Source organism: Theropithecus gelada, chromosome 7b, assembly GCF_003255815.1.
Source record: "Theropithecus gelada isolate Dixy chromosome 7b, Tgel_1.0, whole genome shotgun sequence".
NCBI lineage: Eukaryota > Metazoa > Chordata > Mammalia > Primates > Cercopithecidae > Theropithecus > Theropithecus gelada.
Genome location: NC_037675.1, coordinates 62,299,309 through 62,326,624, shown reverse-complemented (window position 1 = coordinate 62,326,624; position 27,316 = coordinate 62,299,309). Strand labels below are relative to the sequence as shown.

At 38.0% G+C, this 27,316-nt stretch overlaps 3 protein-coding genes and 1 non-coding gene across 8 annotated transcripts in view; 1 reads left to right on the top strand and 3 right to left on the bottom strand.

The window, feature by feature from the left end:
- Positions 1-13,368, bottom strand: part of SLC38A6 (solute carrier family 38 member 6) — a 64,154-nt gene extending 50,786 nt beyond the window's left edge. The window contains exons 1-3 of the mRNA XM_025392697.1: positions 13,100-13,368; positions 11,547-11,677; positions 9,408-9,481 (exon numbers count right to left, since the gene is read on the bottom strand). Of these exons, the coding sequence (XP_025248482.1) occupies positions 9,408-9,481; positions 11,547-11,677; positions 13,100-13,204 (310 nt within the window). The 5' untranslated portion in view covers positions 13,205-13,368. The remainder of the gene's footprint in view (positions 1-9,407; positions 9,482-11,546; positions 11,678-13,099) is intronic.
- On the top strand, positions 12,539-19,463 carry TRMT5 (tRNA methyltransferase 5). Of its 3 annotated transcripts, none has more exons than XM_025392694.1 (5): positions 12,539-13,458; positions 14,587-15,242; positions 16,851-16,975; positions 18,348-18,999; positions 19,280-19,463. In XM_025392694.1, the coding sequence occupies exons 1-5, from the start codon at positions 13,364-13,366 to the stop codon at positions 19,363-19,365; spliced, it is 1,614 nt and encodes a 537-aa protein (XP_025248479.1). In that variant the 5' UTR covers positions 12,539-13,363; the 3' UTR covers positions 19,366-19,463. The 3 variants fall into 3 exon arrangements, with proteins under 3 accessions (XP_025248479.1, XP_025248481.1, XP_025248480.1); XM_025392696.1 differs by having other exon boundaries at positions 13,317-13,519; XM_025392695.1 differs by having other exon boundaries at positions 13,403-13,638.
- A 559-nt stretch (positions 19,464-20,022) lies between these two features.
- LOC112629507 lies at positions 20,023-20,128 on the bottom strand. The gene has a single exon (XR_003120617.1). It is a non-coding gene; the product is annotated as a U6 spliceosomal RNA (small nuclear RNA).
- A 5,692-nt stretch (positions 20,129-25,820) lies between these two features.
- Positions 25,821-27,316, bottom strand: part of MNAT1 (MNAT1, CDK activating kinase assembly factor) — a 240,507-nt gene continuing 239,011 nt past the window's right edge. For 2 of the 3 annotated variants that reach the window (XM_025392771.1, XM_025392773.1), the window contains one exon: positions 25,821-26,271. In XM_025392771.1, coding sequence (XP_025248556.1) covers positions 26,151-26,271 — 121 coding nt within the window. In that variant the 3' untranslated portion in view covers positions 25,821-26,150. The remainder of the gene's footprint in view (positions 26,272-27,316) is intronic. The other variant, XM_025392772.1, reaches the window with a different exon arrangement.

Here is a 27,316-nt window from a genome sequence, read left to right as displayed (position 1 = left end):
AGTTTTTAAAATTCTTTCACTTCTGAGGAACATTTTAGTTGCTTCCAAATTTTGGTAAATATAAGGCTGTTATTAACATCTTTATGGAGGTTTTTGTTTAGAAATATGTCTTGAACTAATTTGGGTAAATACCAAAGAGCACTACTGATGGATCCTATGACAAGATTATATTTAGCTTGGTTAAAACACTGCCGAACTGTATTTCAGAGTAGCTGTACCATTTCTCATTCCCACCAGCAATGAATGAGAGTTCCTGCTGTCCCACATCCTCACCAGTATTTGGTATTGTCAGTGTTTTGGATTTTTGCCATTCTAATACACGTGCAGAGATATCTCATTATTGGCTTGTGTGCGTGTATGTGGCTGTTTTAGTATGTATCTTTCACATTAAAGATTTTCCTGAAATATCTGGTGATACTTGGCTATCTCTTGACATAAGTGTGATGCATTAAAAGACTAAATAGAAGCTCTGCGTATACAGAAGAGGCTTATTGAGTGGTAGGCTTAACTCTATGATGATTAAACAGGAGGTACTCAGCTCTTTCTTGAAGGGCCCTCAACTATTTTTACCTGTAGGTCTTTTCTCTCGGGCAGGAGAAATTCTGTTGAAAATATTCCTCTAATCTCTTAAGTGAAAGTAGAAGACTTGCTGCCAGCAATCTCAGAACTCCTACTAACTGGGACTCTCTTCAGTTAGTAGACTTTCACTCAATCTCCCTGTTTTCAGTAAGTTGATCTTGGCCTTAACTACACCTAATATCTATGATTGCTGAGTCCTTTTAGTTTACCTTCTCCAGAAAATAAGCTTCCAGGTTCCTATAATAGTGGGGAAATGGCAGCACAGTGTTATGAAAGTGGACTCTGGAGTTAGCTTGCCTAAATCGAATATTAGCTCTTCTAACTAGCTAGCTGTGCAACCTTAAGCAAGCCAGTTAATCACTCAGTGCCTCAGTTTCCTAATCTCTGAAGTGGATATAACAATTTCTACCTCATATTGCTATTGTGAGAATAATACATGCAAATCTCTTAAAACAATACCATGAAGACAGTATGCTAAAAAAATGTTATCTGGCCAGGTGCGGTGGCTCACGCCTGTAATCCCAACAGTTTGGGAGGCCAAGGTGGGTGGATCACCTGAGGTCAGGAGTTCGAGACCAGCCTGGCCAACATTGTAAAACCCTGTCTCTACTAAAAAATACAAAAATTAGCGGGCGTGGTGGTGGGCACCTGTAATTTCAGCTACTCAGGAGGCTAAGGCAGGAGAATCACTTGAACCCGGGAGGTGGAGGTTGCAGTGAGCAAAGATCTGCCACTGCACTCCAGCCTGGGCGACAGAGCGAGACTCCGTCTCAAAAAAAAAAAAAGTTTGGAGGCAGGAACTCATAGGAAGTCTCTTAAGATGCCAGAGGGCTGAGACATGAGAATTGCCTGAACCCAGGAGGCGGAGGTTGCGGTTTGCCAAGATCACGCCACTGTACTCCAGCCTGGGCAACAGAGCAAGACTTTGTCTTAAAGAAAAAGAAAAAGTTATCTTTAAAGAAAAAATACATAACAGAGGGAGCAGCATTATTATATGTCCCACCTCACACTCAGTCCCCAGATGAATATATGTTCACTAAGTAGAATATAGGCAGGATTACCCAGCACTATTTAAAGTTATTTTCTCCCCTACTTTTGAACTGTATGAATTAAAACGACATGACCTTAAATACCTGTTATGATTTAATTCCACTGTAATCCTGGGGAGGGGTTATGGCGTGATCTACACAGTAGCTAATAAGGAAGGAGAATTAGGCAGATCTGAGAAATATTTACAAAATTAATTTGTAACTGGGTGAATGGATGAGGTGAAGGAGATACAAACTGGTGGCACCATTCACGGAGGTACGGTACAGGAAGATGAGCAAACTTGAGCCATTAAAGATGAAAGATAAGTTTAATTTTAAACATGTTGAGCTCACAAAGCCTCTGGAACATCTAAATGGAGATCTCCAATATCAGAGGTGGCTGATATGTTTCGGCAGCACGGATGGGAGTCGTCAACCTATTTTTGGTAGCTAAGCTATAAAAGTTTATAATGTTATTCAAAGATAGTAAAGTACAAGGACGGATAAAGATGGAATTCTGGTGGGGCAGAGACTGCTGGTTGTCTCTTCCCTTCTTCTACCTGAGTAACAGAACCCTGACTTTTAGTTGGGTTCATTGCCACCTGTAATAAATGCTACATTTTCTAGGTCCCTATGCAATTTATTTATTATAGCCATTGGGCATATTAAGTTCTGGCAGCAAGAAGAGAGAGTCTTAAGTGAGATTCAGTTGGTAGGCATCCCCTTCTCTCTTTCTGCTCTCTAGAACACGGATGCGATGTCTGCACTCCACAAGTCATCCTAGACCTCAAGGATGGGGAAGGCACACACAAGAATAACGGAACAGAAAGGCAGATCCTCTTTCCTTGATGACACTGTAGATCAACCATTGCTGCTTGTAATTTTAAATGAGATAGTATAAAAAGATCTCACAGAAGAGGTAATATTTGTCAAAGCCTTGAAGGTGATGAGTGAGCAAAGCCATGTGGGAAACTGGGGGAAGAAACGCCCAAGAAGAGCACAGAAAGCACAAAGGTATGGAAGCAGGAGACTACCCAGCACAACTGGGGAATATTGAGCACAATTTTAGAGCCAGACTGTGTGGGTTTGAATCCTGCCTCCTATACTTCCTAACTGGGAAGTTACTTTCACCTCTCTTGGACAAGTTACTTTAACCTCTCTGAGCCACAGTTACCTCATTTCAAAAAATGGAAATAATATTGGTACTTACTTTGTAATATTATTATGAAGATTAAATGAATATTCATAAAGTCCTTAAAATGATGCTAAGTGCTATATAAGTAAATGTTACATAAGATGAAAATTAAAAGTGTGACTGAAACAAGTGAGGGAGTACTGGAAGATAAACCAAGGAGATAAAAAGGGCAGAAGACTTGTGTTGGACTTTGTAATGATTTCTGCTTTTACTTTGATTGAACTGGGAAACAACTGGAGGATTTTGAGCAAAGGAATGCTATGACCCAACTTACATTAACAGGATCATCATGGTTGTTTTGTTAAGAATAGACTGCAGGAAGTAAGAGTGGAAGTAAAAACAAAAAGATAAGCTATTACTTTTGATGGTGGTAATAGTAACTGAAGATGAGTGGTAGCAATTAAATGAGAAAAAAATCAGATTATTAATTTTTTGGCCAGGCACGATGGCTCATGCCTGTAATCCCAAGCACTTTGGGAGGTCAAGGCAGGAGGATTGCTTGTGCTGGTGTTGGAAAACAGCCTAGGCATTGTGGTAAGAGCCCATCTCTGCAAAAAATTAAAAAATGAGCCAGGTGTGGTGATGTGTGTGGTGATGTGCATAGCCTGCAGTACCTGCTACTCAGGAGGCTGAGGTTAGCTAGGTGTGGTGACATGCATGGTGATGTGTGCCTGTGGATACCAGCTACTCGGGAGGCTGAGGCAGGAGGTTGAGGCTGCAGTGAGTTATGGTCACATCACTGCATTTCAGCCTGGGCCACAGAGCAAGACACTATCTCAAAAAAAAATTTTTTTTGACGTGAAGGGAACAGTATGGCATGGATTGAACATGCAGAATGAGGTGAAAAAGGGGAGATACAGAATAATTTAAAGATCCTTGGCCTAAGCAATTAGAAGAAAGACATTACCATTTACTTAGATGGGAACAGTAGAAAGTGTAGATTGGTAGTATAAAGATGGGGAATTTTATAAATCTGAGCTGTTAGACACCCAGGTGGAGATGTCATGGAGGCAGCTGGAGATGAGACTGAAATTCAGGGGAGAGTTCCAGGTCAGGGATATACATTTCAGAATCACCATGAGCCCAAGACTGAGTGTAAAAGAAAAGAGATCACTCACACCTGTAATCCCAGCACTTTAGGAGGACAAGGTGGGCGGATCACTTGAGGCCAGAAGTTCGAGACCAGCCTGGCCAACATGGCAAAACCCTGTCTCTACTAAAAATACAAAAATTATCTGGGTGTGGTGGTGCATGCCTGTAATCCCACTTGCTTGGACGGCTGAGGCAGGAGAATCACTTGAACCCTGCAGGGCGGAGGTTACAGTGAGCCAAAATCACACCACTACATTCCAGCCTGGGTGACAGAGCGAGACTCTATCTCAAAAAAAAAAAAGAAAAAGAAAGAAAATAAAAGAAAAGAGATCAGAGAAATAGTCCCAGGGGTACATCAATGTTTAGAGGATGGGGAGATTAAGAGAATTCAACAGAAGAGAAAAGGAGTGTTCAATGAAACAGGAAGAGCTAGGAGAGCATGACTCGTCTTTCAGAAAGGAAGGAGTTATCAGTTGTGTCACATGCTGCTGACTGAGAATTGACCATTGGATTTAGCAATGTGGAACTCACTGGTACAACAGTTTCAGTGGAAAAGCCCGACAGGAGTGAGAGGAGAGGAACTGGAGACATCTGGTTTAGATAATTTTTTTTTTTTTTTTTTTTTGAGGCAGGGTTTCACTCCCATCCCCCAGGCTGAAGTGCAACAGCATGATCTCGGCTCACTGCAACCTCTGCCTCCCTGGCTCAAGTGATTCTCTTGCCTCAGCTGCCCCAGTAGTAGCTAGGACTACAGGCTCATGTCACCTCATGCAAATTTTTTTTTTTTTTTTTAAGAGATGGGGTTTCGCCCTGTTGCCCAGGCTGGTCTCAAACTCCTGACTTCAAGTGATCTTCCTGTGTCTGCCTCCCGAAGTGCTAGGATTACAGGCATGAGACACCACACCTGGCCTGGTTTAGACAATTATAAGGAGTACTGTCATGAAGACACGAGGCATATTCAAAAGATGCGAAGTCAAAGAGATTTTTAAGATGAGACAAACTAGTCTATTTGTAAAGTTATAGGAAGGAAATGGTAGAAAACGACCAAGAAATAAGAAAGAAGGGAGAAAGTGGCTGGAGTGATGTAGGCAAGAGCAGGTGGGATCATAGCACAAGTGGAGGGGTAGGCCTTAGATATAAACACAAAGAATTCATCCCAAGGAACAGAGTATATGAGCACAGATAAATAAGTGGTGGCAAGAGCTTATGAAATTCTTTTATGACTGCTGTTTTTTCAGTGAAACAGAAAGTGAAGAATATCAGTTATGGGTAAAATCAAAGAAAAAAGTGACGAAGGTTTGACAGAAAGCAGAAGATATAAAAAAGCAATCTCCTAGACAGTAGATGAATGAGCTGAATGGAGTGATGAACTAAAGTGAACCAGAATTGTGTAACAGCATCATAGGCCCACTAGACATTGAATTATAGTGATATCAGTCTGCATGGTTATGCTTTTCTTCAGGAACATTCAAATGCATGGGTGCAAATGTGAAGTAGGTAGAGTTATATTTAACTATGGTTGGAATTTTGCCAAGGAAATATGATGGTTCAAGGGATAGGAAAGGGATTAAATAACATACTACAAAACCTCAACTGGATAAAGAGGGAAATAAGCATGGGTGTGGGGGGTCAGTGCAAAGGCGGTAGGATCAATGAATTGATAGAAATCTTGGTAGGGGTGAAAACTGTCAGAGTTGAAGTACTTGAGAGGGTGAGTTAGAAACATAGGAGACAGTGGTGGCAGATGGGCAGATACTAACAAATGCTATTCGGGTAGTGACAAGATCAATGGTACGACCAAGGAAAAAAATAAGTGGCCAGTGTAGGTAGAGAATATGATCATTAGAGAAGAAGAGGTTCAGGAACTGAAAGCATTAGAAGGATTAGCTACATGGATATTAAAATCATCCAGAATTATAACAGGGGTAATACTGAAGAAACTAAAAGGCAAGTAGAAGCTAAAATTTAGCTAAAACATTCATGAAATGACAGGAAACTGTCTAGGAGTCTATAGATGACAATGGTAAGGAGAGCTGTAGATGGTATATATTCATGAGATTAAAAGTTGGGGGGTTCAGGGAGAGGAAGACAGCTGAGAAGCAGAAATGTGGGACAAACAGGACACCTATACCATCTTCAGATTAGTATGAGAGACATAAAGAGAAAAGACTGACCACTTGAGAGAACTATAGGGAAGCCTCAGAGGAGGTTCTCATACAGTAAGAAACAAACAGAAATGTTCAGAACAGAATTAGAGACATGTGAGTTTTGCTGATGATTGACTGTGAGTTCCAGAGAGCACAGTGGAAGGAGTTAGAGAGCAGTGGAAGATGAGGTCAGAAACAGATGACAACCATATGGGATGAGTCTGAGAAATGAAATATAACCTAATATACTTGAAATTGGACTAACACAAACTGAGATAAATGGTATAATGTCATAGTCCAAATGGTCTCAAGGCAAATAATGGTGACAATGCAGTGAGTAGTAGGGATCAAGGACTAGGGAGTTGTGGTTTGGCCAGAGGTATGCAGAGTTCTAGGACTCTCATTCTCTCCAGTTGACAGTGACATGGAAGCCCGTGGAGCGGAGCTGTGGGTTTAGTACCAGAGCATGAGAAGTATTCCAAAAGAATGGCAACAAACCAACTATTTCTGAGATAGCAGTGTGTACAACAGCCTGCAATCTTTAGAGATTTTTGCTCCAGTGACAACTCATTTGCCAAGGACTTGACATTTCATATACATTATTTTATTTCATTCTCAGAACAATTCCAAGAGGGAAGTGTTATCACTGCCATTTTATAGATGACAAACTAAGGCTAAAGAGAATAATGTTCTTTATATGTCACCTCAGCTCCCATGAAAAGTCCTGATAGACCCCAAACTCTCCATAAAATCTAAAGTAGAATTTCATGTGAAGAAATCCTTTACTTTTATAAAGATGAAAATTTCTCTTTACCCTTTGCCTCCAGCAAATAAATGAATAAGTTATTTATAAAAACTCATGATAGCTCTTTCTCTTACCAATGAATTCAATCTGAGCATATTACTCTTATGATAGACCAACAAACTGTTGGGGGAGAGTTAGTTACATATTATTCTCTAGTCTTTATATATGAATGTATGTATTGAAAAAAAAAGAGAAAAGCCTACCTCCACAGAGAATTTTAGAAAGATTGAAGGAATTCAATCAATGGAAGACAGGTGCGTCAATGTGCAGGCAGAACCATGAAGTAGTTAGTTCATGGGCCCAAGTAGGCTACAGAAATCAAAGAAAAAGAGAAAAGAAAGAGAAACAGATATATTCACTTCATACGCCCCAGAGTTACAGAAAAGAACAAACACAGTATCAGAATCTTAAAGTTAAATACATGTGAACTGAAGGAGTAAAAAATTAACATTACTTAGAAATCTCCACACACTGAATACTACTCCCACATAACTGAAATTAATAAAACATTTTACTTTAATTAAAACTAAAATGAAGTTTTAAAATGAAGCTTGAAAGACACAATTGCCACGTAGTTGACTAAAGTATTAATCTTTTAATAGAATGAATTAAAAGAATCTACCAAGATGTTAAAGTATCATAATTAAGTGAAATTTTTTTCACATGCAACAAAATTTCAATACATGCAATTAAAATTCAAGTTTCAGCAGGATTTACAAATATATTTATCAAAAGCTAGTATTCCTAAATTCAGGATGCTTTTATGAACAACCTGTCACTTTAGGATTAATATTTGTACTGTTTCCTAGTATTTTTATCTGTCTGCATATTCACCCAAGCCCCTTGAGAGCAGAGGCATGCACTGGATGGCCAAAACACTGTTAGAAGTTGTGGCTATAAACTATGAATCCTAAACTAGATTTGCATAAGAATCACCTGGAGGACTTGTTAAAAACATATCTGGCATTGGATGGCCAAACCACTGGTACAAGTTAGAGCTATAAACTATGGATCCTAAACTGGTTTTGCCTTGTTAAAAACATATTCTTGAGTCTCACCTCAGATTTTTGAAATTAGAATCCCTGAGGCTTAGAACTCTCTGTGCATAAAGAGATCTAAGGGTGTTTCTGATGATGGACAGGTTTTAGGAAAACAAAGTAGAGCAGTGGTTTCAGAATTATTCTGAAGAGCCTTAAAATTCTTAAGAAACATCACTGGGCTTCTCTCACCTGTTTCAGCACAGAATAGCCTCACTGCTATAGTTTGGTTTGTCAGACCCCTCCAAATCTCATGTTGAAATCAGATCCCCAGTGTTGGAGGTAGGGCCAAAGGGGAGGTGTTTGGGCCCTGAGGCCAGATCCCTCATGAATGGCTTGGTGCCTTACTTGGGGTAATGAGTGAGCTTTTACTTTTATTAGTTTCATGAGAGCTGGTTGTTAAAAAGAACTGGGCATGCCCCTCCTCTCTGACTTCCTCTCTTGTCCTGTGATCTCTGCACATCCTGGCTCCCCTTCAGCTTCCCCAATGAATGAAAGCAGCCTGAGCCCCTTACTAGATGCAGATGGAGCAGAGAAGCCCCTCATAAGGGCCATGCTTCTTGCAGAGTCTGTAGAACTATGAGCAAAATAAACCTCTTTTACTTATAAATTATGCAGAATCAGGTATTCTTTTATAGAAATACTAAATGAATTAAGAAATCCATTTTTATCTATTTTGTGTATCTACTTTTCTTCTTAAAATCTGAAAATCACAAGGCCAGATAGAGCAAAACGAATTCATCCATTTAAGAATTAAACCCATGATTTTTGCATCAAAGCTGACCTAATCCAAAGATAAAAGAGACTAGACAGATAAAAAGACCAGGACTGACGAACACAGAATATCTGTTAATGACAAAAGGAAAACCTTACAAAAGCACTTCTATAATTCATATACTTTTATTTGTTGGATCCTAAAAGAACTTATTCAATACATGACTGAACTGCATAATAAAATTCCAAATGGAAAAAAAAAATAGACACAAATACATCGAATTAACTGCACATACTTATTTCTCTTAGGAAGAAACTACCCTATTCTAGACTTGCAATTAAAAATACAAAATGCATCTAAATAAATTAAAGCTTTGTGACCTTACTTCCTACAATCCTAATTCTGCCATCCCTACCTCTGACTAGCAGGTAGATGGGGGCAGGGAAGGCAGCAGTAGCTCTGGGAATGTGTTCTCTCCTTGAGAAAATGATTTCCCCATAAGCATAAGGTTTGGATCCTTTGAACACCTTTTAGATCCTCCCATAATCTACTCTACTCCAGAAAATTAGGTTATGCGCTGTGGAGGAAAGCAGACAAAAATGCTAGTTACCTCCTCCCACCCTGTGCTTGGATATTCTCCCACAGTATTGGGTCTGTATATCTGGTTTTTCAAATTCTCCATTCTGATCACCCTACCTAATAAAAATGTATGCTCACTGGATATTAGATTTGAGACATCCAATTCTATATGTAGATACAAACTCAAGGGACTGCTTTATTAAATGAAGCAGCATAATATTTTTACTTACCTGTCTGAATACACATACTAAGCAGAAGATGGACTGAGTAAGAAGCCAGGAGAGCAACTGTCAGCAGCAAGAAGCTACAACATAAAAGAACACCTGGTCAAATCCTCCCAAAAGTTTGTCTTTTTTACAAAACAAATTTCTTAACAGTCAAATATTCACAGGAACTATCTCTGAGTAGTTGAATTATGTTCATTTAGGAAATTAAGAAGATATTTTTCTACTTTTTTGTATTTACCACATTTTATTTAAATGAAAATATACTGATTTTGAAATCAAAAAAGAAATAAAAACCAAACTTATTTAAAATACAAGCAAACTTCCGCATTTTGCATTATTGTCTGCTGACTGCTGAATCAGCCATTAAATAATCTTGTAATATTTCCCTTTTATGACTGGTTTTCTTCTTATTTTGAGTCTAAGTAGAAGTTTTACTTATGCAATCTCATTGTCTTCTCTTTTTCCCTTCCCCTCTCTACTTCCAGTGATGTGGACCTCCTTATCACACCTTCACCTTATTAAGGTGTATTTAAGATTTATTTAGACTGTATTTTCTAGCATCTATTAAACACACACACTCTCCAAACCAAACTAAACCAATGTAGTTAACATACCTCTAATGATGCAATTTGAAAAATGTGCAAACAATGTAATGATTGAGGTCCTCTCACCAACAGTGTGAAAGAAAAAACTTAGATAATTTCCTATTCACACCAGCAGGACAAGCTTCTATACAGCTATCCCCAATGAACTGCCCCGGTCATTGAAGAAATTTTCTCTCTATGGTCCAGTTAATACTTGTTAATAAATAACAAAATTGAGAGGTAAAAGTACACATGTCATTAAACTGACATCAGGAACTTCACAAAATAAGAGTTTAGCATCACCAAAAATGATGGTTGATATGACTGGGTGGGCACACATTCAGCAGTATATGTTGCATGTAAACCCTGGTGCATAAATTATGATTTTTCAAAGAGAACCAAAAACAAGTCCTCTATGTCTTGCTTAAGGTGTCACATATAGTTTTTAATTTTAAAAATAATGAAAGTTTTTTAATACATTCCATAATAAAAGCAAGGTGGGTTACTTAAAAGTTGCTTTGCTTATCAAAAAATTTGGAATAAAAGCAGGAAATAAACCTAAAAGAGACTCTCTAGGCATTTTAAAGTTTCTAGTAAATAGATCTGCTTCTACCGACAAACAAAGCCAACTTGTCATTCATTCATTCTATTAGCCTTGTGGTGCTAGATGCTAAGGATAAGGTCCAGTTACAAAGGATTTTTTCTATTTTTTTAATTTTTTAGACAGGATCTCCCTCTGTCACCCAGGCTGGAGTGCAGTGGCCCGATCATGGCTCGCTGCAGCCTCAACCTCTCAGGTTCAAGCAATCCTCCCAAGTAGCTAGGAACTACAGGCACACTCCACCACACTAAACTAATTTTTGTATTTTTGGCAGAGATGGGGTTTCACCATCTTGCCCAGGTTGGTCTCAAACTCCTGGGCTCCAGTGATCCGCCTGCCTTGACCTCCAGTTATAAAGGATTTCAGTTAAGTGGGACTATTAATTTTCAAACATATCATTGTAACAATTATAATAACAAAATGAATATACAAAGTACTATGAGAGCACAGAATATCCAGGATTGTCTTCTATTTTGGGCAAATTGGCCTACAAGCCAAGTTCTGAAACATAAAAAAGAACAGGCACAAAACACACGCCTGGCCTCAGAAAGTGAAATAAGGCTACTTAACAATACAAAGAGAGAGCGAGGAATGAAAAGATTATGTGTTGTATTTGCACTCACAAAACTGCTATTTGGAAGTTAATCTGCATGGCTTTGATTCACTTTGGCCAAGGAGACACAATGAATATGCCACTCTTAAGTGGCATATTTCATTATAAATGAAATGTGGATCAATTTCCCATTTTTAAAAACTAGTCACACTTTTGTATTTAAGAAGCTATGTGGTATCCCTCCAAGGTACAGACTAGCAACAAGAATAGCAAGAAAAATGCTAAAACCCCAGAAATAACTTAATTAGAAATTGGATAATAGCAGCTTCTGGAATCTTTCTCTCTGTTTCTCAGTATATTATCAAAATGGAAAAAAAATGTGATGGTAAAATATGAAGACTCACCTAAATCCAAGGATACCAGTATTAGCCATAATAAAAGCTAAGCCAAGGATGCCACTTCCCATGATGGCATTCATCAAATTAAACACTGATAAACCAAATGAAACACCCGGGGATCGCTGTCTGTGAAGTTCCTGTAAGCACACAAATTTAGTAATGTTAAATGTTTGGATGGTGAAGTTAAAATTTCGTGAAGAAATTCCATAAATGATTGGCCGGGCGCGGTGGCTCAAGCCTGTAATCCCAGCACTTTGGGAGGCCGAGACGGGCGGATCACGAGGTCAGGAGATCGAGACCATCCTGGTTAATATGGTGAAACCCCGTCTCTACTAAAAAAGTACAAAAAACTAGCCGGGCGAGGTGGCAGGCGCCTGTAGTCCCAGCTACTCGGGAGGCTGAGGCAGGAGAATGGCGTGAACCCGGGAGGCGGAGCTTGTAGTGAGCTGAGATCCGGCCACTGCACTCCAGCCTGGGCGACAGAGCGAAACTCCGTCTCAAAAAAAAAAAAAAAAAAAAAAAAAAAGAAATTCCATAAATGAAAGATTATGGAAAAAAGCTGCAAACCACCAGGCTTTGTATGACATATTAGTTGCTTAACCAACACTAGTTTCCTTTCCTTTCCTTCCCACCTCCCACTAGTGCAGCTCCAGGAATCTAGGGTTTCCACCAGTACACAAGACAGGCAGGGTTCAGGAAGGGCCATGACTAACCTTGTGACTGCAAGAAATGAAGATAGGACAGGAATGGGGTGGGGAGGGAGAGGAGGGATATGGCCTCAGCTCATGTGATTACTAAAGAATTGCTGAGTCAACCTGGGACTGCCGTGGACAGTTGTTCCTCCTCAATTTCTCGGACTGCACAACTAATCTCTACTTATATATCTAATGAATTAGTTCTACCAAACTGGAAGGATGGTCAGGAATACCTTGCAACGACAATATTATAAATAGAAGCAATTCACGTTGTTCTGGCGGTATCCCTGAAAACATCCCCCTCCCCACAAATAGCATTGGGAACAAAGTCCTGAGAACAGTGCCTAGGACTCGAGTTAAAAAGCAGAGTGCCCACTGCACAGGCTTTAGGGTCAGGAACGTGCTATACCCTTACTATCAAGCCACTTCCATTCTGCCGCTAAGAATTTCTGTATTAAAATGTTTATTACTCTCCCTCCCTCCATGACTAAGTCGGAAAAGGAAAATCCTGTGACTCTTGCAAAGACCTCACGAGACTGGTGGAGAAAATAAGGTGACAAAGATACTAACAGCAGTGAGTACATAATCCTAGGGCCGCTCATCCCATCATGCACTAAACGCTGCATCTCTTCCACCCGACGCTTTTCATCTTTTCTTTCTAGAGTATGCTAGGCTGCTATCACATTCATAACTGCGCCAATCTCATCTGAATCTCGGCGGCTGCTTTCGGGCCCCATCCCCCAGGGTTCAGGCTCCAGCATCTCTCCCTTCCCGGTGCGGTCCTCCTTTTCTGGGTCTTATTTGGCAGGCACTTGAGGGAAGTCGGCGGGTGTCAGCGCCGGGAAGCGAACAGAGTTCACTTACGTTGCTTAGCAACGGACTCAACTCCTCGGCCTCCGCTTCTTCAGGCTGCTGGGCAGAGACATACCAGCCCCGCTCAGCGTTGACGCTCCCCCAGGACGCCTCCATGCTGCTCTCCGGCTAACTACCAGGTCCATCTGCGAGCCTTTACCTCTGCCCTGCGCTCCGGTAGTCGGTCGCGCCAGAGGCGGAGCTTTGAGCACTGCCCTTCCGGCGTTCCGTACTTCACCAGGGCCGGGAAGGAGAGTAGCGAGTGGACGTGATCTGATGACGCTTGCCGTCTCCGCGGCGAACAGTGATGATGTCATAGAAGACCAACTCATCCACTGGCGACCCACATCCGATCGGTACCGGAGCCGGAGGTGAGGAGTCGGCTCGCGGATCCAGCTGCAGAGCGACTTGGGGAATTGGAATGGTGCTTTGGTAAGGTGGCGGCCTCGTTAGGGGCTAATGGTCCAGGGGAGGTACCAGCCCGCCCAGGGCTGCTTTCCGCCTCGTGCTGCCTGGGCACAAAAACATCGTGAGGTCACCCACCCGCCTAGGTGCTGAGCTTAGATTCGAGGTACTGGATAGTAAGGAATGTTTCAAAAGCCTTTCGACACATTTTACTGATGGGAAAACCGAGACTCATAGTAATTTATCCAGGGTCACCCATTTGGACCTAATTTGATCTCTGACGGTGAAAGACTTCGTTGCTTTACAGGATTCTGGGACACGGCCCTTTCCCCTTACAAGTATTTTTTTTTACAAAATTCTTTGGTATTTTAGAAGACAGTGAATAACTGATACTATGCATATAACACTCAGCAAAGCTCTCGTCCTCAAATACAGAAGCCTCTAATTAAAGGCAGGACACGTGGCAGTAAAGCATCCAAAACAAACAACGCAGCGATATATTAAGAACACAAGCACTGAAGTCAGCCAAAACTAGGTTTTAATCCATGCTTAGCCACTAACCAGCTGGGAGACTTTGGATGGGTTACCTTACTTCTGAGCTTTCGTTTACTCATTTACAAAATGAGGGTGCAGTACTGCACACCTCCCAAGATTGATAATGTACATAAAGCATTTAGCGCAGCATCTGACACAATAAGCACCCATGAAACTATCCTAATAAATATCGCCACTAGTAATGGTCGTGTATAATGACTATTTCATTTACAGATGACCATTTAACTCATACTTCAGCCTTCCAATCCCAAATGTATTATCTAGAAAATTGTGGGTGAAGAGGATCATTGAGTATGGCTGATGGATCACTAAGCCCTCTGAACTGGCAGCAGTGGATTGAAAGTGTAAATTTAATATATACCACTATTATCTACCATTAATATGACTTCCTGAAAAAGTCATCCTGTTCTGGAAAAGATAGTATACTTCCCACACACCACCAAACGTTTTGACAGCATTTAGCAGGTTATTTGAGATAGTAGAATTTAGATTTTTATTCTCAAAAGCTGTCGTGTGTGAATTTTTTTTTATTTTTTAAGGATCTTATGGAGGCCATTTGGATTCTCAAGAAGACTTCTGAAACTGGAACGCCATAGCATAACTGAATCAAAATCGTTGATTCCACTAGCTTGGACATCCCTGACACAGACGCTTTCGGAATCACCTGGTATTTTCTTACTGGGTCAAAGAAAAAGATTCTCAACCATGCCAGAAATAGAAACACATGAGAGAGACTCTGAATTGTTTTCACCACCCTCTGATGTCCGAGGCATGACAAAACTTGATAGAACAGCTTTTAAAAAGACAGTCAACATTCCAGTGCTTAAAGTGAGGAAAGAAATAGTCAGTAGATTGATGCGATCCCTAAGAAGGGCAGCGTTGCAGCGCCCAGGCATAAAACGTGTGATTGAAGATCCAGAAGATAAAGAAAGTAGACTAATCTTGTTGGATCCCTATAAAATATTTACTCATGATTCCTTTGAAAAAGCAGAACTCAGTGTTTTAGAGCAGCTTAATGTCAGTCCACAGATCTCTAAATATAATTTGGAACTAACATATGAAAACTTTAAGTCAGAAGAAATCTTGAGAGCTGTGCTTCCTGAAGGTCAAGATGTAACTTCAGGATTTAGCAGAGTTGGACATATTGCACACCTGAACCTTCGAGATCATCAACTGCCTTTCAAACAGTTAATTGGTACGTGTGTCATAGTAATATTCATGTATTTGAAGGGAATTTGCAAATTGTTAATTTTAGCTTTAAAAATTATTTTTTTAACACCAAGTTACAGAGGCAGAACATTTTGTCATGTTAACTTTAAGCTAGATCTTGAGCTATATACCCTCTTTTAAGGGCCATTTTGGAATATCTTCTTTAGAATCATAGCAGGTTCCAAATATTGGTCCAGGCTTTTGTGTACACCAATACATCAGTGTAGATTAAACTTGAATCACATGCTTTGGCAGCTACATTGAGGAGAGATCTTTTTGGTACACAAGACTTGTTAGGCCTTCAGGGCTATGTTAAATACTAGGTTTCATAAATTTGGGTACTTTATAGTCAAAAGTGCAAGATGTTTACTTATGCTTTCATTGATTCAACCAATTGAGCCTCTACAATATGTCAAGCACCATACTGTCCTGTTACACATTTCTTTTGTTTTTATTGATGAATTGAGTAATAATGGATAGTGGTAACATAAATACTTAAACAGATCCTTGTAATTGTGACTGGGTACAAATATCAAGTCTAGGCTTTCCTATGAGGCACTGCCTACCCTAACTCAAACATTCCTCTGGCATTCCCATTTTATAAGCTTTCTTTCATAGAGGCACTCATATATTAAAAGTGAAACATTTTCATACAGTAGTAATTTTAAAGCTTTTACTATAGACCTTCAGATTAGTTTTTAAAAATTTATAAATTTCATTCCTCATTTCAAACTAAATTCCATACCTTAAAAGTTGAGTTCAGATACATGAAGCAGACATGGTAAGAACAATGATTAATTTGTTTATTGATACTATATTAAAAAACAAGTATCTGATTATCAGAAATTGGACAAATGCTGTTGTATTTCAGGATATTGTATAATTGGGTACTGTGTGCTGATTTACAAGTCAAGTTATGCAATGAAATAGCATATAGATTTTTATAAGTTTTTTAAAGTGCTAACTAAAAAAATAGATTCATCAAAAGGCCATGAGTATGCCAGTTCTGTAGCTTTTCTGCTCTGAAGTAAATGAACATTTAATTTAGATAGGACTCTAAAGAATCTGCTTTTTTTTTTTTTTTTTTTTTGGGAAACATTGTTTTGCTGGCATGTATTTCTAAAGTGGGGGCATTTGTTCCAAAGCCACAGTAAAACAGACATTTGGCTTGAGGCCAGTGGAACCGGCAGATGTTTTACTGTTTTCTGAGTCCATTTGTTGCCAGGGTTCTTTACATCTCTTTCCATTCTTTCCCAATTCCCTGTGATCTACCTTTTTGGTTCCTTGTTTATTGGCTCATTTGAAAAGATTCAGTGAAACATGGAAAAAACATTAGGTAGACCCAAACTCCTCAAAATGTTTTCTTTAAAAATGTACCCAACATTTTGTGTGTGTGTGTATTGGCGACTGTCAGACATTAACTTTAGTCATCTGTTGAATTTTTTAAATTGCATGCCACATTACACACAGTAGGTGCACTCTTTATCAACCTATCAACCAAAAGAAATACAACTCATTTCTGTTTCATATTAACAATTTTAGCTTTTATTTTGCAACCAATAGGCAGTTTATGGATTTTCATTTTTTCTTTTAGGCCAGGTTATGATTGACAAAAATCCAGGAATCACCTCAGCAGTAAATAAAATAAATAATATTGACAATATGTACCGAAATTTCCATATGGAAGTGCTATCTGGAGAGCAGAACATGATGACAAAGGTATATTTTATTATCTCCAAGTAAGATGTATATCAATATAATGTTTAGAATCAGAATAGATGACAAAGATTTAAAATACTTATAACAGCCAGTGTTGATGAGTATGTGAGAATGTGATCACTTATGTATGCTATTGATGGAATAACATTGATAAAGCCTTTTCAGCAGAATTGGTTAAATTCTCATACAGTGATACGATGGAATGTTTCCATCACTAAAGTTTTTTTAGCTGCATATTTGTTAAAATAAGTTGTCCATTGATAGGTTGACAATAGACAATTCCCAGAAAGCAATATAAGTGATAAAAAGCAAGTTATAGAACAGTATGTATAAAATAGTTCTCGAAATATATTTAAATCTTCTAGGTTATACCCAGAAAGACTTTTAGTTGGCAGAAATCTGCAGAAACATTTCCACCTCTGTAACCTTAATAATTTGGCCAGAAGCATCTGATATGGTTGGGAGGAGGAAAAAAAAAATACATACAAATTGGGAATTAAGGTCCTGGAAAGCAAAAGATAGAAGATGTATCTATTAGATTTATAGAACTTAGGAACTTTCTGGCCTTTGGTTCTTCATCCACATATTAATGAGTTAAGATGATGGCTGAGGTCATACTCCATGACTGTAACTTAAGTTTTATTTTCTGTTTTATAAGGTGTCTACTACAATAAACCCAAAAGAAATGTTAAAAAGTCTTTTGTTCAAGAATTAGCTTCACTGTATATATTTAGTTTACCCACGAAAACCCAAATTTGGGAAAGAGAATCTGGGAATGATTCATTCTATACACTGACTCTAATTTATAGACATAAAATTTGCAAAGTTCAAGTAGCTGTCTAAAAACATACTAAAATACCTCAAAATTCAGTGACACATCTACCATGGCTCCCTTTTACAAACACAAAACTAAATAAGGAGGGAAGCTTGTTTACTGCATAGAAGTACTGTCTGCAACTTGGCTACCCACCATGAAGATATGGGTAGTGTGTTGTTTCAAAATTTTAGGTCTTGTCTATCTGGTGACATAAGAGTATAATTAAGCCAGTTAATTGGCCTGTCTGAAAAATTCCTCATGTGATATGGTAACTACTTTATGGCCATGGCCCTATAGGATTGAGATAGAGAGCCACTTGCCATTAAAGAGATGACTTTTTCTCACGAAGAAGTCTAATGCAGTATATTAACTGGCCCTAGGAATAGCATAAACACCAGGAATCTAATTAAAATGCCTATAAAGGCACTGTTGTTTGGCTCTTACAGTAAATTTAAATGTGTATGTGTTTGCCTGTGTGTTTACACACCTATCCAATATCAATGGTTAGGATTTAGGACCAAGGAGATTAACCAAAAGCATAACACCTTTTTTCAGGTTCGAGAAAACAAGTATACCTATGAATTTGATTTTTCAAAAGTCTATTGGAATCCCCGTCTGTCTACAGAACACAGCCGTATCACAGAGCTTCTCAAGGCTGGGGATGTCCTATTTGATGTTTTTGCTGGGGTTGGGCCCTTTGCCATTCCAGTAGCAAAGAAAAACTGCACTGTATTTGCCAATGATCTCAATCCTGAATCTCATAAATGGCTGTTGCACAACTGTAAATTAAATAAAGTGGACCAAAAGGTGAAAATCTTCAACTTGGATGGGAAAGACTTCCTCCAAGGACCAGTCAAAGAAGAGTTAATGCAGCTGCTGAGTCTGTCAAAAGAAAGAAAACCCTCTGTGCACATTGTCATGAACTTGCCAGCAAAAGCTATAGAGTTTCTTAGTGCTTTCAAATGGCTTTTAGATGGACAGCCATGCAGCAATGAGTTCCTTCCCGTAGTGCACTGCTACAGCTTTTCCAAAGATGCTAACCCTGCTGAGGATGTTCGGCAAAGGGCTGGAGCTGTGTTAGGCATTTCTCTGGAGGCATGCAGTTCAGTTCACCTGGTAAGAAATGTGGCCCCAAACAAGGAAATGCTGTGCATCACCTTTCAGATTCCTGCTGCTGTACTCTACAAGAACCAGACCAAAAATCCAGGTGAGCAGTTTCTGGGAAATTAAATGTAAACCTTACTGTTCAATTGTGACTAGTTCTCCCAGTTTTACAAATTTTAATGCAGTATTAGTTCAGTCTAATACAAAGCTACTCTGTTAGTTCAGTCTTAACAGAAGGCTATTTCATTAAAATAGTAAATCTGCAAGAATGTTATTTCATGTCTAAGTTGACTAGATTAAAAATGCCTATATTGTTTGTTTTTTTAAGAGTATTTTCAACTGCTAATATCTTACCTAAAATAGGTTTTCTGGATTTGTTACAGAGAATCATGAAGATCCACCTCTTAAACGGCAGAGGACAGCTGAAGCCTTTTCAGACGAAAAAACACAAATTGCTTCAAACACTTAATTGGAAATGTTTTCTCCATCTCCCTACCAGACTTATATGTAGTGAAATATAATGTGTATTATTTAATAAAATTTTAGTGTTCAGTTTTTACTATTGAATCCTTATACTTTGCCTTATTTTATAAATTGAGGATTACCAATTAAACTTTAAGTCTACCAAACACATTCCCTATTATCTAAATTAGAATATACAATTATTTTATAACATATCTAATTTTTATTAAAAATGAATAAATATTTTCTCTCAGGGAAAATCACTTTTGAAGGCAGGGTGATTGAGTACTGACTAGGAAGTTACTAACACCACTTTATAGTTGTCCTTTACATAACTACTCCTTTACTGCCGATTAACTATCACCATAAAAGTAATAAAAAATGGAATTATTTAGAACAGGGCAGGCAAACTACATCCTGCAGGCCAAATCTGGCCCACCACCTGTTTTCATATGGCCTGTGGCCTAATAATGTTCTTACATTTTCCATTGGTTGAAAAATAAGAGAACATTTTGTGACATGTGAAAATTGTATGACATCTATTATGTATCAGTTTTAAAAATTAAAAAGAACTGTATGAAATTAAGAGTTTCAGAGTTCATAAAGTTTGATTGGAACATAGCATGCTCATTTGTTTACATATCATCTGCTGCTGCTTTTTGTTTTTAATATGGAATGCTTCATGAATTTGCGTGTCATCCTTGCGCAGGGACCATGCTGATCTCTGTACCATTCCAGTTTTTTAGTATATGTGCTGCTGAAGTGAGGACTGCAGCTGCTTTCTTGAACAACAGCAGAGTTGAGTGTGGTTGCAACACACACTGAATGTCACTGTCATCACTTCACACTGCTGTTTGGCACATCACAAATCACTGACGTGGTTGTAACAACAGCATTTTGAGTGCCATGTATATCACGTGAACCCACATTTTATTTTTTATTACCAGAACATATCTATTATAGCAAAACAAGAAAAGTGGACTTTGTTGTACTTTCAAGGTACAGTAGGGTGTGAATTATTTTAATGTTGAATTCGATGACAAAGCATCTATAGCTAAGCTAAAAGAATAAAATAACCATTGACATTACTAAACAAACCACTCATCACAGTATTCCCAACTCACAGGCAAGCAACTGTCAGAAAAATTAGAAAATGTAAAATGGAAATATCAAAGCAGAATTTCTTCACAAAATGAAAATGAGACTGCAACCAAAGTAAGTAAGTGAATCAGTTGTTAGCCAAGCAAAGAAAGCCATTTATTGATGGTGTGAATTAATTATGTTTGGATGCAGCAGCTCAATACGTCCAGAGAAAATAAACTTAAGATTACTGGCCTTTGGCAAGAACAGTTGCTCAAAGAGTTAAGGACATTGAAAGCAACATAAATAGTCACTTAAAAAAGGAAATGATTCTGGATGGTTCTTTGACTCTTTATTTTTACTTAGAAACAGGGTCTTGCTCTGTTGCCCAGGTTGGAGTGTAGAGACACAGTCACGGCTCAATGTAGCCTTGAACTCCTAGGCTTGAGATCTTCCCATCTCGGCTTCCCAAAGTGTTAGGGTTACAGGCGTGAGCACTTACATGTGGCCCTCGTGAATGGTTTAGCACCATCCCCTTGGTGGTGTCCTCACAATGAGTTATGAGATCTGGTTATTTAAAAGTATGTGGCACTCGCCCCCCACACATTCTTGCTCCTGCCTTCGCCATGTGAAGTGCCTGCTCCTATTTTGCCTTCTGCCATGAGTAAAAGCTTCCTGAGGCCTCCCGAGAAGCAGATGACAGTGCTATGCTTCCTATAGCCTGCAGAACCGTGAGCCAATTACACCTCTTTTCTTACAAATTACCCAGTATCAGGTATTTCTTTATAGCAATGCAAGAATGGCCTAAAACACAAGGCAAAACAACTTTAATATGAAACATACCATGATACAGTCATTTTGACAATCGATATTTGAATCACAATATTTGAAGCACAATATCCTTACACATTTGTCATACTATCAAAAGTTAAAACAAGAAACGAGATTTCCATTCTCACAAATTGTAGTGAATATCTTTTCCGAGTTCAGCATTTTTAGGAACCTGGGTGCAAGTGCAAAGGAAATTTCCCTATTTCAAAATCTATTTAACTGCAATTGAGGCGATTCAATCTAATTTTCGGTAAGAAGTGATTAAAATAATGACATGCTAAAAGGCAAATTTCAAGGAAGAAATCTAATAGAATTTTACAAATGCTTTTCAAGTGATGAATATACTCAGTTAATTTCATCTGCTCCTGGATTGATAGCAGTATTTGGCAATACCTGTCTGTATGAGAAGACATTTTTAAAGATGAAATGTGTAAAATCTCATTACCATTAGTATTAATGGTTAATAATGGTTAATGATAACCATTAATAGGCAATAATTTACAAATGATTTTGATCACAGGGAACACTTACTTAGAACCCTAATTAAAGGCAAAGTTATTCTCACCAAAAAAGGCATTACAAAATATTGGACTATATTTTGAATGTTGTCAATTAAAAAGTGTAGGAGCAGTGTGAAGAAGAGGCAAGAATGATACCCCTGGACTGACCAAAGCCCGCGCGCTGCTGCGTCCCGCACCCAGCACCCACATCCCACTGCTGTTGCCACCGCCACCACGCCCAAGAGAAAGACTGAAGGGGATGCTAAAGGAGATAAAGCCAAGGTGAAGGACGAACCACAGAGAAGATCCGCGAGGTTGTCTGCTAAACCTGCTCTTCCAAAGCCAGAGCCCAAGCCTAAAAAGGCCCCTGCAAAGAAGGGAGAAGTACCCAAAGGGAAAAAGGGAAAAGCTGATGCTGCCAAGGAGGGGGAAGGTGCTGGAGATCCCAGGTGAAGTGTGTGCATTTTTGATAGCTGGCTGTGTACTTCTGGTGACTGTACGGTTTGAAATACTATTCTTTATCAAGTTTTATAAAAATGCAGAATTTTACCTTTTTTAAGCTATGTTGTTAGCACACAGAACACTTCATTGTTGTTTTGTGGGGAAGGGGCATATGTCACTAATAGAATGTCTCTGACGCTGGATTGATGTGGGGAAAACACCTTTCCCTTCTAGTTTTGAGAGACTTCCTCCTGACTCCCAGGAGGAGGGATTCCCTGACTTTGACACACATGGCCACCTTGGCACAAAAGCCTTATGGTATGGAAAAACAAATCGTTTTTATGTCTTCTTTTCCCTTTCCATCTTTCAGCATAGACTTAACTCCCTTAAGCCCAGACATCTGTTGGGACCTGACCCCCAGTCATTGGTTACCAGTGTGTCTGGCAATCTGGACTTTCCAGTGATGCCGCTGAGATGGCACCTATCAAAAGAGGAGTGGTTCCGTTTCTAGATTGTGGATCTTCAGATAAATCCTGCCATTTTCATTTCACTTCCTGAAAGTCAGGGTTGGCTTGTGAAAAGTTGCCTAACAACATGCTAAATGTGAAATGTCAACTGTCACTCTAAACTTTCCCTGTTCAGAGCATCAGATGAAGACTTCATTGGGTTTTATAGCGGCTGATTTTTGATAGTCCATTGAAGAAGAGAATTTGGAAGTTGTTGTATACTGTTAATGACTGTATGCCCATGTCCTGCCTGAAATACCATGATTGTTTATGGAAAGTATCTTTAATAAAGCTGGATACAGTTTGAAAGAAAAAAACAGTGTGGCAATTTGTTTTAGCTTGTTCTGTAAGTACCTACATAATATCCTCGATTTTGCTTGTTACCCTGCAAAGCCTAAAATATTTACTATCTGGCCCTACAGAAAATGTTTAAGAACCCTAATCTAGATCATTAATTCCAAATTCAAATGCTTTCAGAAGTCTGGCAGGTCCTGTAAAGAAATGAAGGCAATAAATAGTAAGCAGTATAGGGATGTAATGAACTTGAGCACTCATTCCTTACTTAATTCAAATTGTTTTGAAACAACCCAAGTTTACATTGATGTCCTAGGTTATAAAGTATGAGTACAAATGATGTTCTTATTCATACATGTAAAGTAGTAAGACTCTTGTCTCCATTTAGTTACTCTGGACAAAATATGTAATATGTAATTGTAAAGAAAACAGAATCCCTGAATGTATCTACTAACTTTTAACTTCCCCCTTTTCTTTCAGAGTGGATAAGTGAATATGTGATTATTCATTATTTAAATCTAGCTCTACCCTAAACTTTCAGATATGATACCTAGTACATGAATTCCTGATGAATCTACTAGAAAATGACAGCTGGAAAGCTGGAAAGCTCATTAGATACAATTTTTAATTTTCTTAACTTTTTGACAGGTTTTCTACCACCTTAATTGGATTTTAAAATAATTATCTGACAACCTGTTGACAGCCTAAAGACAACTTCTAAGAGAAGCATAGGTGAAATATTCATTGAATCAAATTAAGGAATACTAAGTAATCATGTATACTAACTATGATGTAAATGTATTCTGTACCATTAATATCTGCTTAAGAGGGAGTATAGTTATTAGTAAAATCATTTTCTACATCATGAATTTCTCAGAACTTCTCTTAGGACATCAACAAGATCATTTAGTTGATGTCATTTATATCCCATAAAAGATCTAGATACTTGATCTGTAGAACTTCCTGGAAGTCTTATGAAGTTCGACTACCCAGGACTAGTTTTAGCATAGCAGTTGTTTGATGGTCATCTCTAGAGCATGGCTTCTGGAGTCTGGCTGCCTGAGTTCAAATCCCAGCTCTGCTATTTTTAAGTTATATGACTGTTGGCAACTTACCTAACCTCTGTCTCAGCTTCTTCATCTGTTAAAATGGAGAAAATACTAGTAGAACTGTTTTGAGGATTAGGTAATACACAAAGCATGAAGCACAGTGCCTGGGACACAGGTAATACGGTAGTTGTTAACTGTTACTTCTGTACTCATAAAATACTTGAAGACTTATGTAGATGAAAGATATGTACAGCCTTTGTCTCTGAGAGTAAATCACTCGGATGGTAGGGGATAAGCACATCAATTTAGAATGTTTCTGTTGTTTAGTAGATTCAGTGAATTCACTAAACCTCAGTGAATTGTCACTAAGTTATTTTTCACCATTCCCTTTGATCAAATAAGGTCAGTTAACTTCTAAATTTGGCCTATGGAACTAAGTACAGCAATAGCAACTGCAAAATATTTACAAATGTATAAAGGTTTTGGAATTTATTTGCCAAACCAGGTGCATGCAATTTGCACAATAAGGCAGGCTCAAAACAAATCTTAAAAGCCTTTGATACGTTTTATTAATTAGTTCATTCTTTTTAAAATACATTTATAAAAGGTATGAGAACAAGCAGTAGTGTTTCTTTTCAAAATACTGGATTCCTAATTTTTGCAATTAGCTGCTGCAAAGCCTTAACTCTACGTTCAGTGTTCTAACTATTCTTTGAAGAGATTTATAGACTGTACTTAAAACACTAATCCTCAGTTGGGAATACCTAATAGATACAGGAATAGGATATGCAGTCTGGTAGAATGTAGATGGAATTGGACTTCAATTTAAAAAAAAAAAAAGTCTGTATTCTAATTCTGGCTTTTTACTAACTTGTGAATATGATCTTTGTCTACTCAATTATTTGATGCCTTGGTTTTCTCATTTATCAGAGATAGTTAGAAGTACAATAAAGTTGAAGATATATTGCTAAAATTAATTAATACCTGTTTAGTAACATAAGATGGAGTTGTTACATATGGATAGTACATCCTAATGTAACCACAAGTGTTGTTTCACCTAAGTTTCTACCCATAAAACTAGTATCTGTTGTATTAGAGATTTGATAGGAAATCCCTTAATTTCCTTAAGAAACTATATCCCATATCCAATGCTCTGTGTAACAGACTCATACAAGGTTGAGATGCTGCAAATAGCATCCTATTCATATCTAAACTCTTTAAGCAAAACCCTGGTAATAAAAGCCTTTGAAGTTTCAACAAAAAACTGTATAAGTATACAATTTATACATGGGGAATTGTACTTAAAATGTACCTTCTCCAGTCTCCAAAGGATTCATCATAAAATGAGCTTACATTGGAGGTGAAACGTGTCATTTAAGTATTAAATTTTATTAACTTACTTCTTTGAATGTGTCATTAAAGCAGGTTAATGCTGGGCTCTGTTTTATCCTTAGTGTGGCTCACAGCTGGGAACTATAACACCTTGATCAAGGTTTGCCTCATTTTCCACTGCTTAAAACAGGCATTGAGTTCTTAGTATTGAGGGAATGACATTATCATGGGTCAGGTTTTTCTTGCCATAACTTGGTCAAAGGAAATATATCCACTTGTCTGGACTAGTATTAACAAGACATTAGGAAAAGGGGGAACATTTTATGAGAAGAAATAATAGACTTGGATATTAACAGTAAATGTTGTAATCAAAATGGTATTTAAAATGTGTTCAAGTAAAACACTGTAATAAGAGAAAAACCACAGAACTTAATATAAATTATAGCTTTATTTTTTTAAAAAGATTTTATAAGTCTGTCAACCTCAAACACACATAAGTGAATTATTTATTTCTCTCTTCCATCAGATGAGGCTTATTGTGTCAAATCCTCTGAAAAATATAAGTAAAAATTCTTTTTCACAAATATATATCCCCTATATTCCTCAAGTTAGTTCTGAAATTTTCTCTTTATAAATACTTTAACACAGCTGCTAGTGGTAGGACTGTGTTGTGCAGCTGCATATAGCTATAATTTTACAAGGCTGCTTTACTTTTGCTAGCTCACTGGTTCAGCTCCAAGGTCCAAATCTTATAAATGGTTAACTGGGCTGCCAGAAAAGCCCACTGAATGCATCCTGTAGTGCTCTGTGACAAGCAAGAGAAGAAGTATAGCCTCCAGCAAGGTCCTGTGGTGAGGCAGCTCTGACATGGTTTAAATACCTAAAACAAAACAAGAAGTGTAGCATTGATATAAAAAGCAAATATAAATTGGTAACATTTTAAAAAGCAATAGTAAAGCTGATTCAAGTTTTAAAGAGGAATTCCGAGATCGAAATATTCATACTTTTATTATAAATAATTATCTTTCAAAAGGAAACATGCCAACTGTACATGGAGTGCCTAAACTAGTACTAAATTACATAGCAAATTACCACGGGATCGAAAAACAGTTCTGAAAGAGGTTTCAAAAATAATTCTAAAATATTCACTGCTTCACAATTTTCAGAGCTGATTTGTTTTGTTGGCTGATTTTTGGACACCTAACTAATGCTCTCCTTCCTGGCATATGCTTAAGAAATAAACAGTATCACAATACTATTATATTACTGATATATCTACATAAATGTGTTTTAAATCAAGCCCTAAATACCTAAACAAATGGAAGAGGGGAGAAAACATATGAGTTACTTCAAAAGTACTTCAATATTCCAAGAATATATTGTCTCATTCCTTAGAGGAAAGGAAACATTAGAAAATTACATGTTGAAGAAATCTCTGAGACTGAGCCTGAGTTCAAAATAATGTCTGAAAAAGTAAATACAGAAAAGTCTCATTGATCTCAAAGAACAATATAACAGTACAATTTTTTTTCTGCAACCACACACAGTTTTTGTTTTTTTAAAGCAATTAAGCCTTTCTATCTTGACAAAACAGGACTAAAAAAAAATTGGGCAATCTGGCCAAAGAGGGACAACTTAGCATGACTCTTAACACTTCTGGAAACAAATAATTCCAGCTTTGTTTTAATGCTTAGTTTAAGAAACTACCTTGATTCTTCAGGAAGTAAAGGAGCTTCACCCACCTTAGAATTACTGGTATGCCAAATGAATAAATCAGGTACCAGAACATTTTAATAACTTGGAACTTTTTTCACTCATTCATTCAAACTTCCTGTGTGTCAAAAGCTTAATGCATGAGCAACTTAAAACTTCTAACATAACAACAAGTCTGTTTTTCATTTGTATCCATGTTTAATAAACCTGTG

Excerpts from the sequence above, each read along its gene's own strand:
- TRMT5 (XM_025392694.1), top strand. The coding sequence starts at position 13,364 with ATGACGCTTGCCGTCTCCGCGGCGAACAGTGATGATGTCATAGAAGAC. Across the intron at positions 16,976-18,347 it reads AGCAGAACATGATGACAAAG|GTTCGAGAAAACAAGTATAC; the intron begins GTATATTTTATT and ends ACCTTTTTTCAG. Across the intron at positions 19,000-19,279 it reads GAACCAGACCAAAAATCCAG|AGAATCATGAAGATCCACCT; the intron begins GTGAGCAGTTTC and ends GATTTGTTACAG.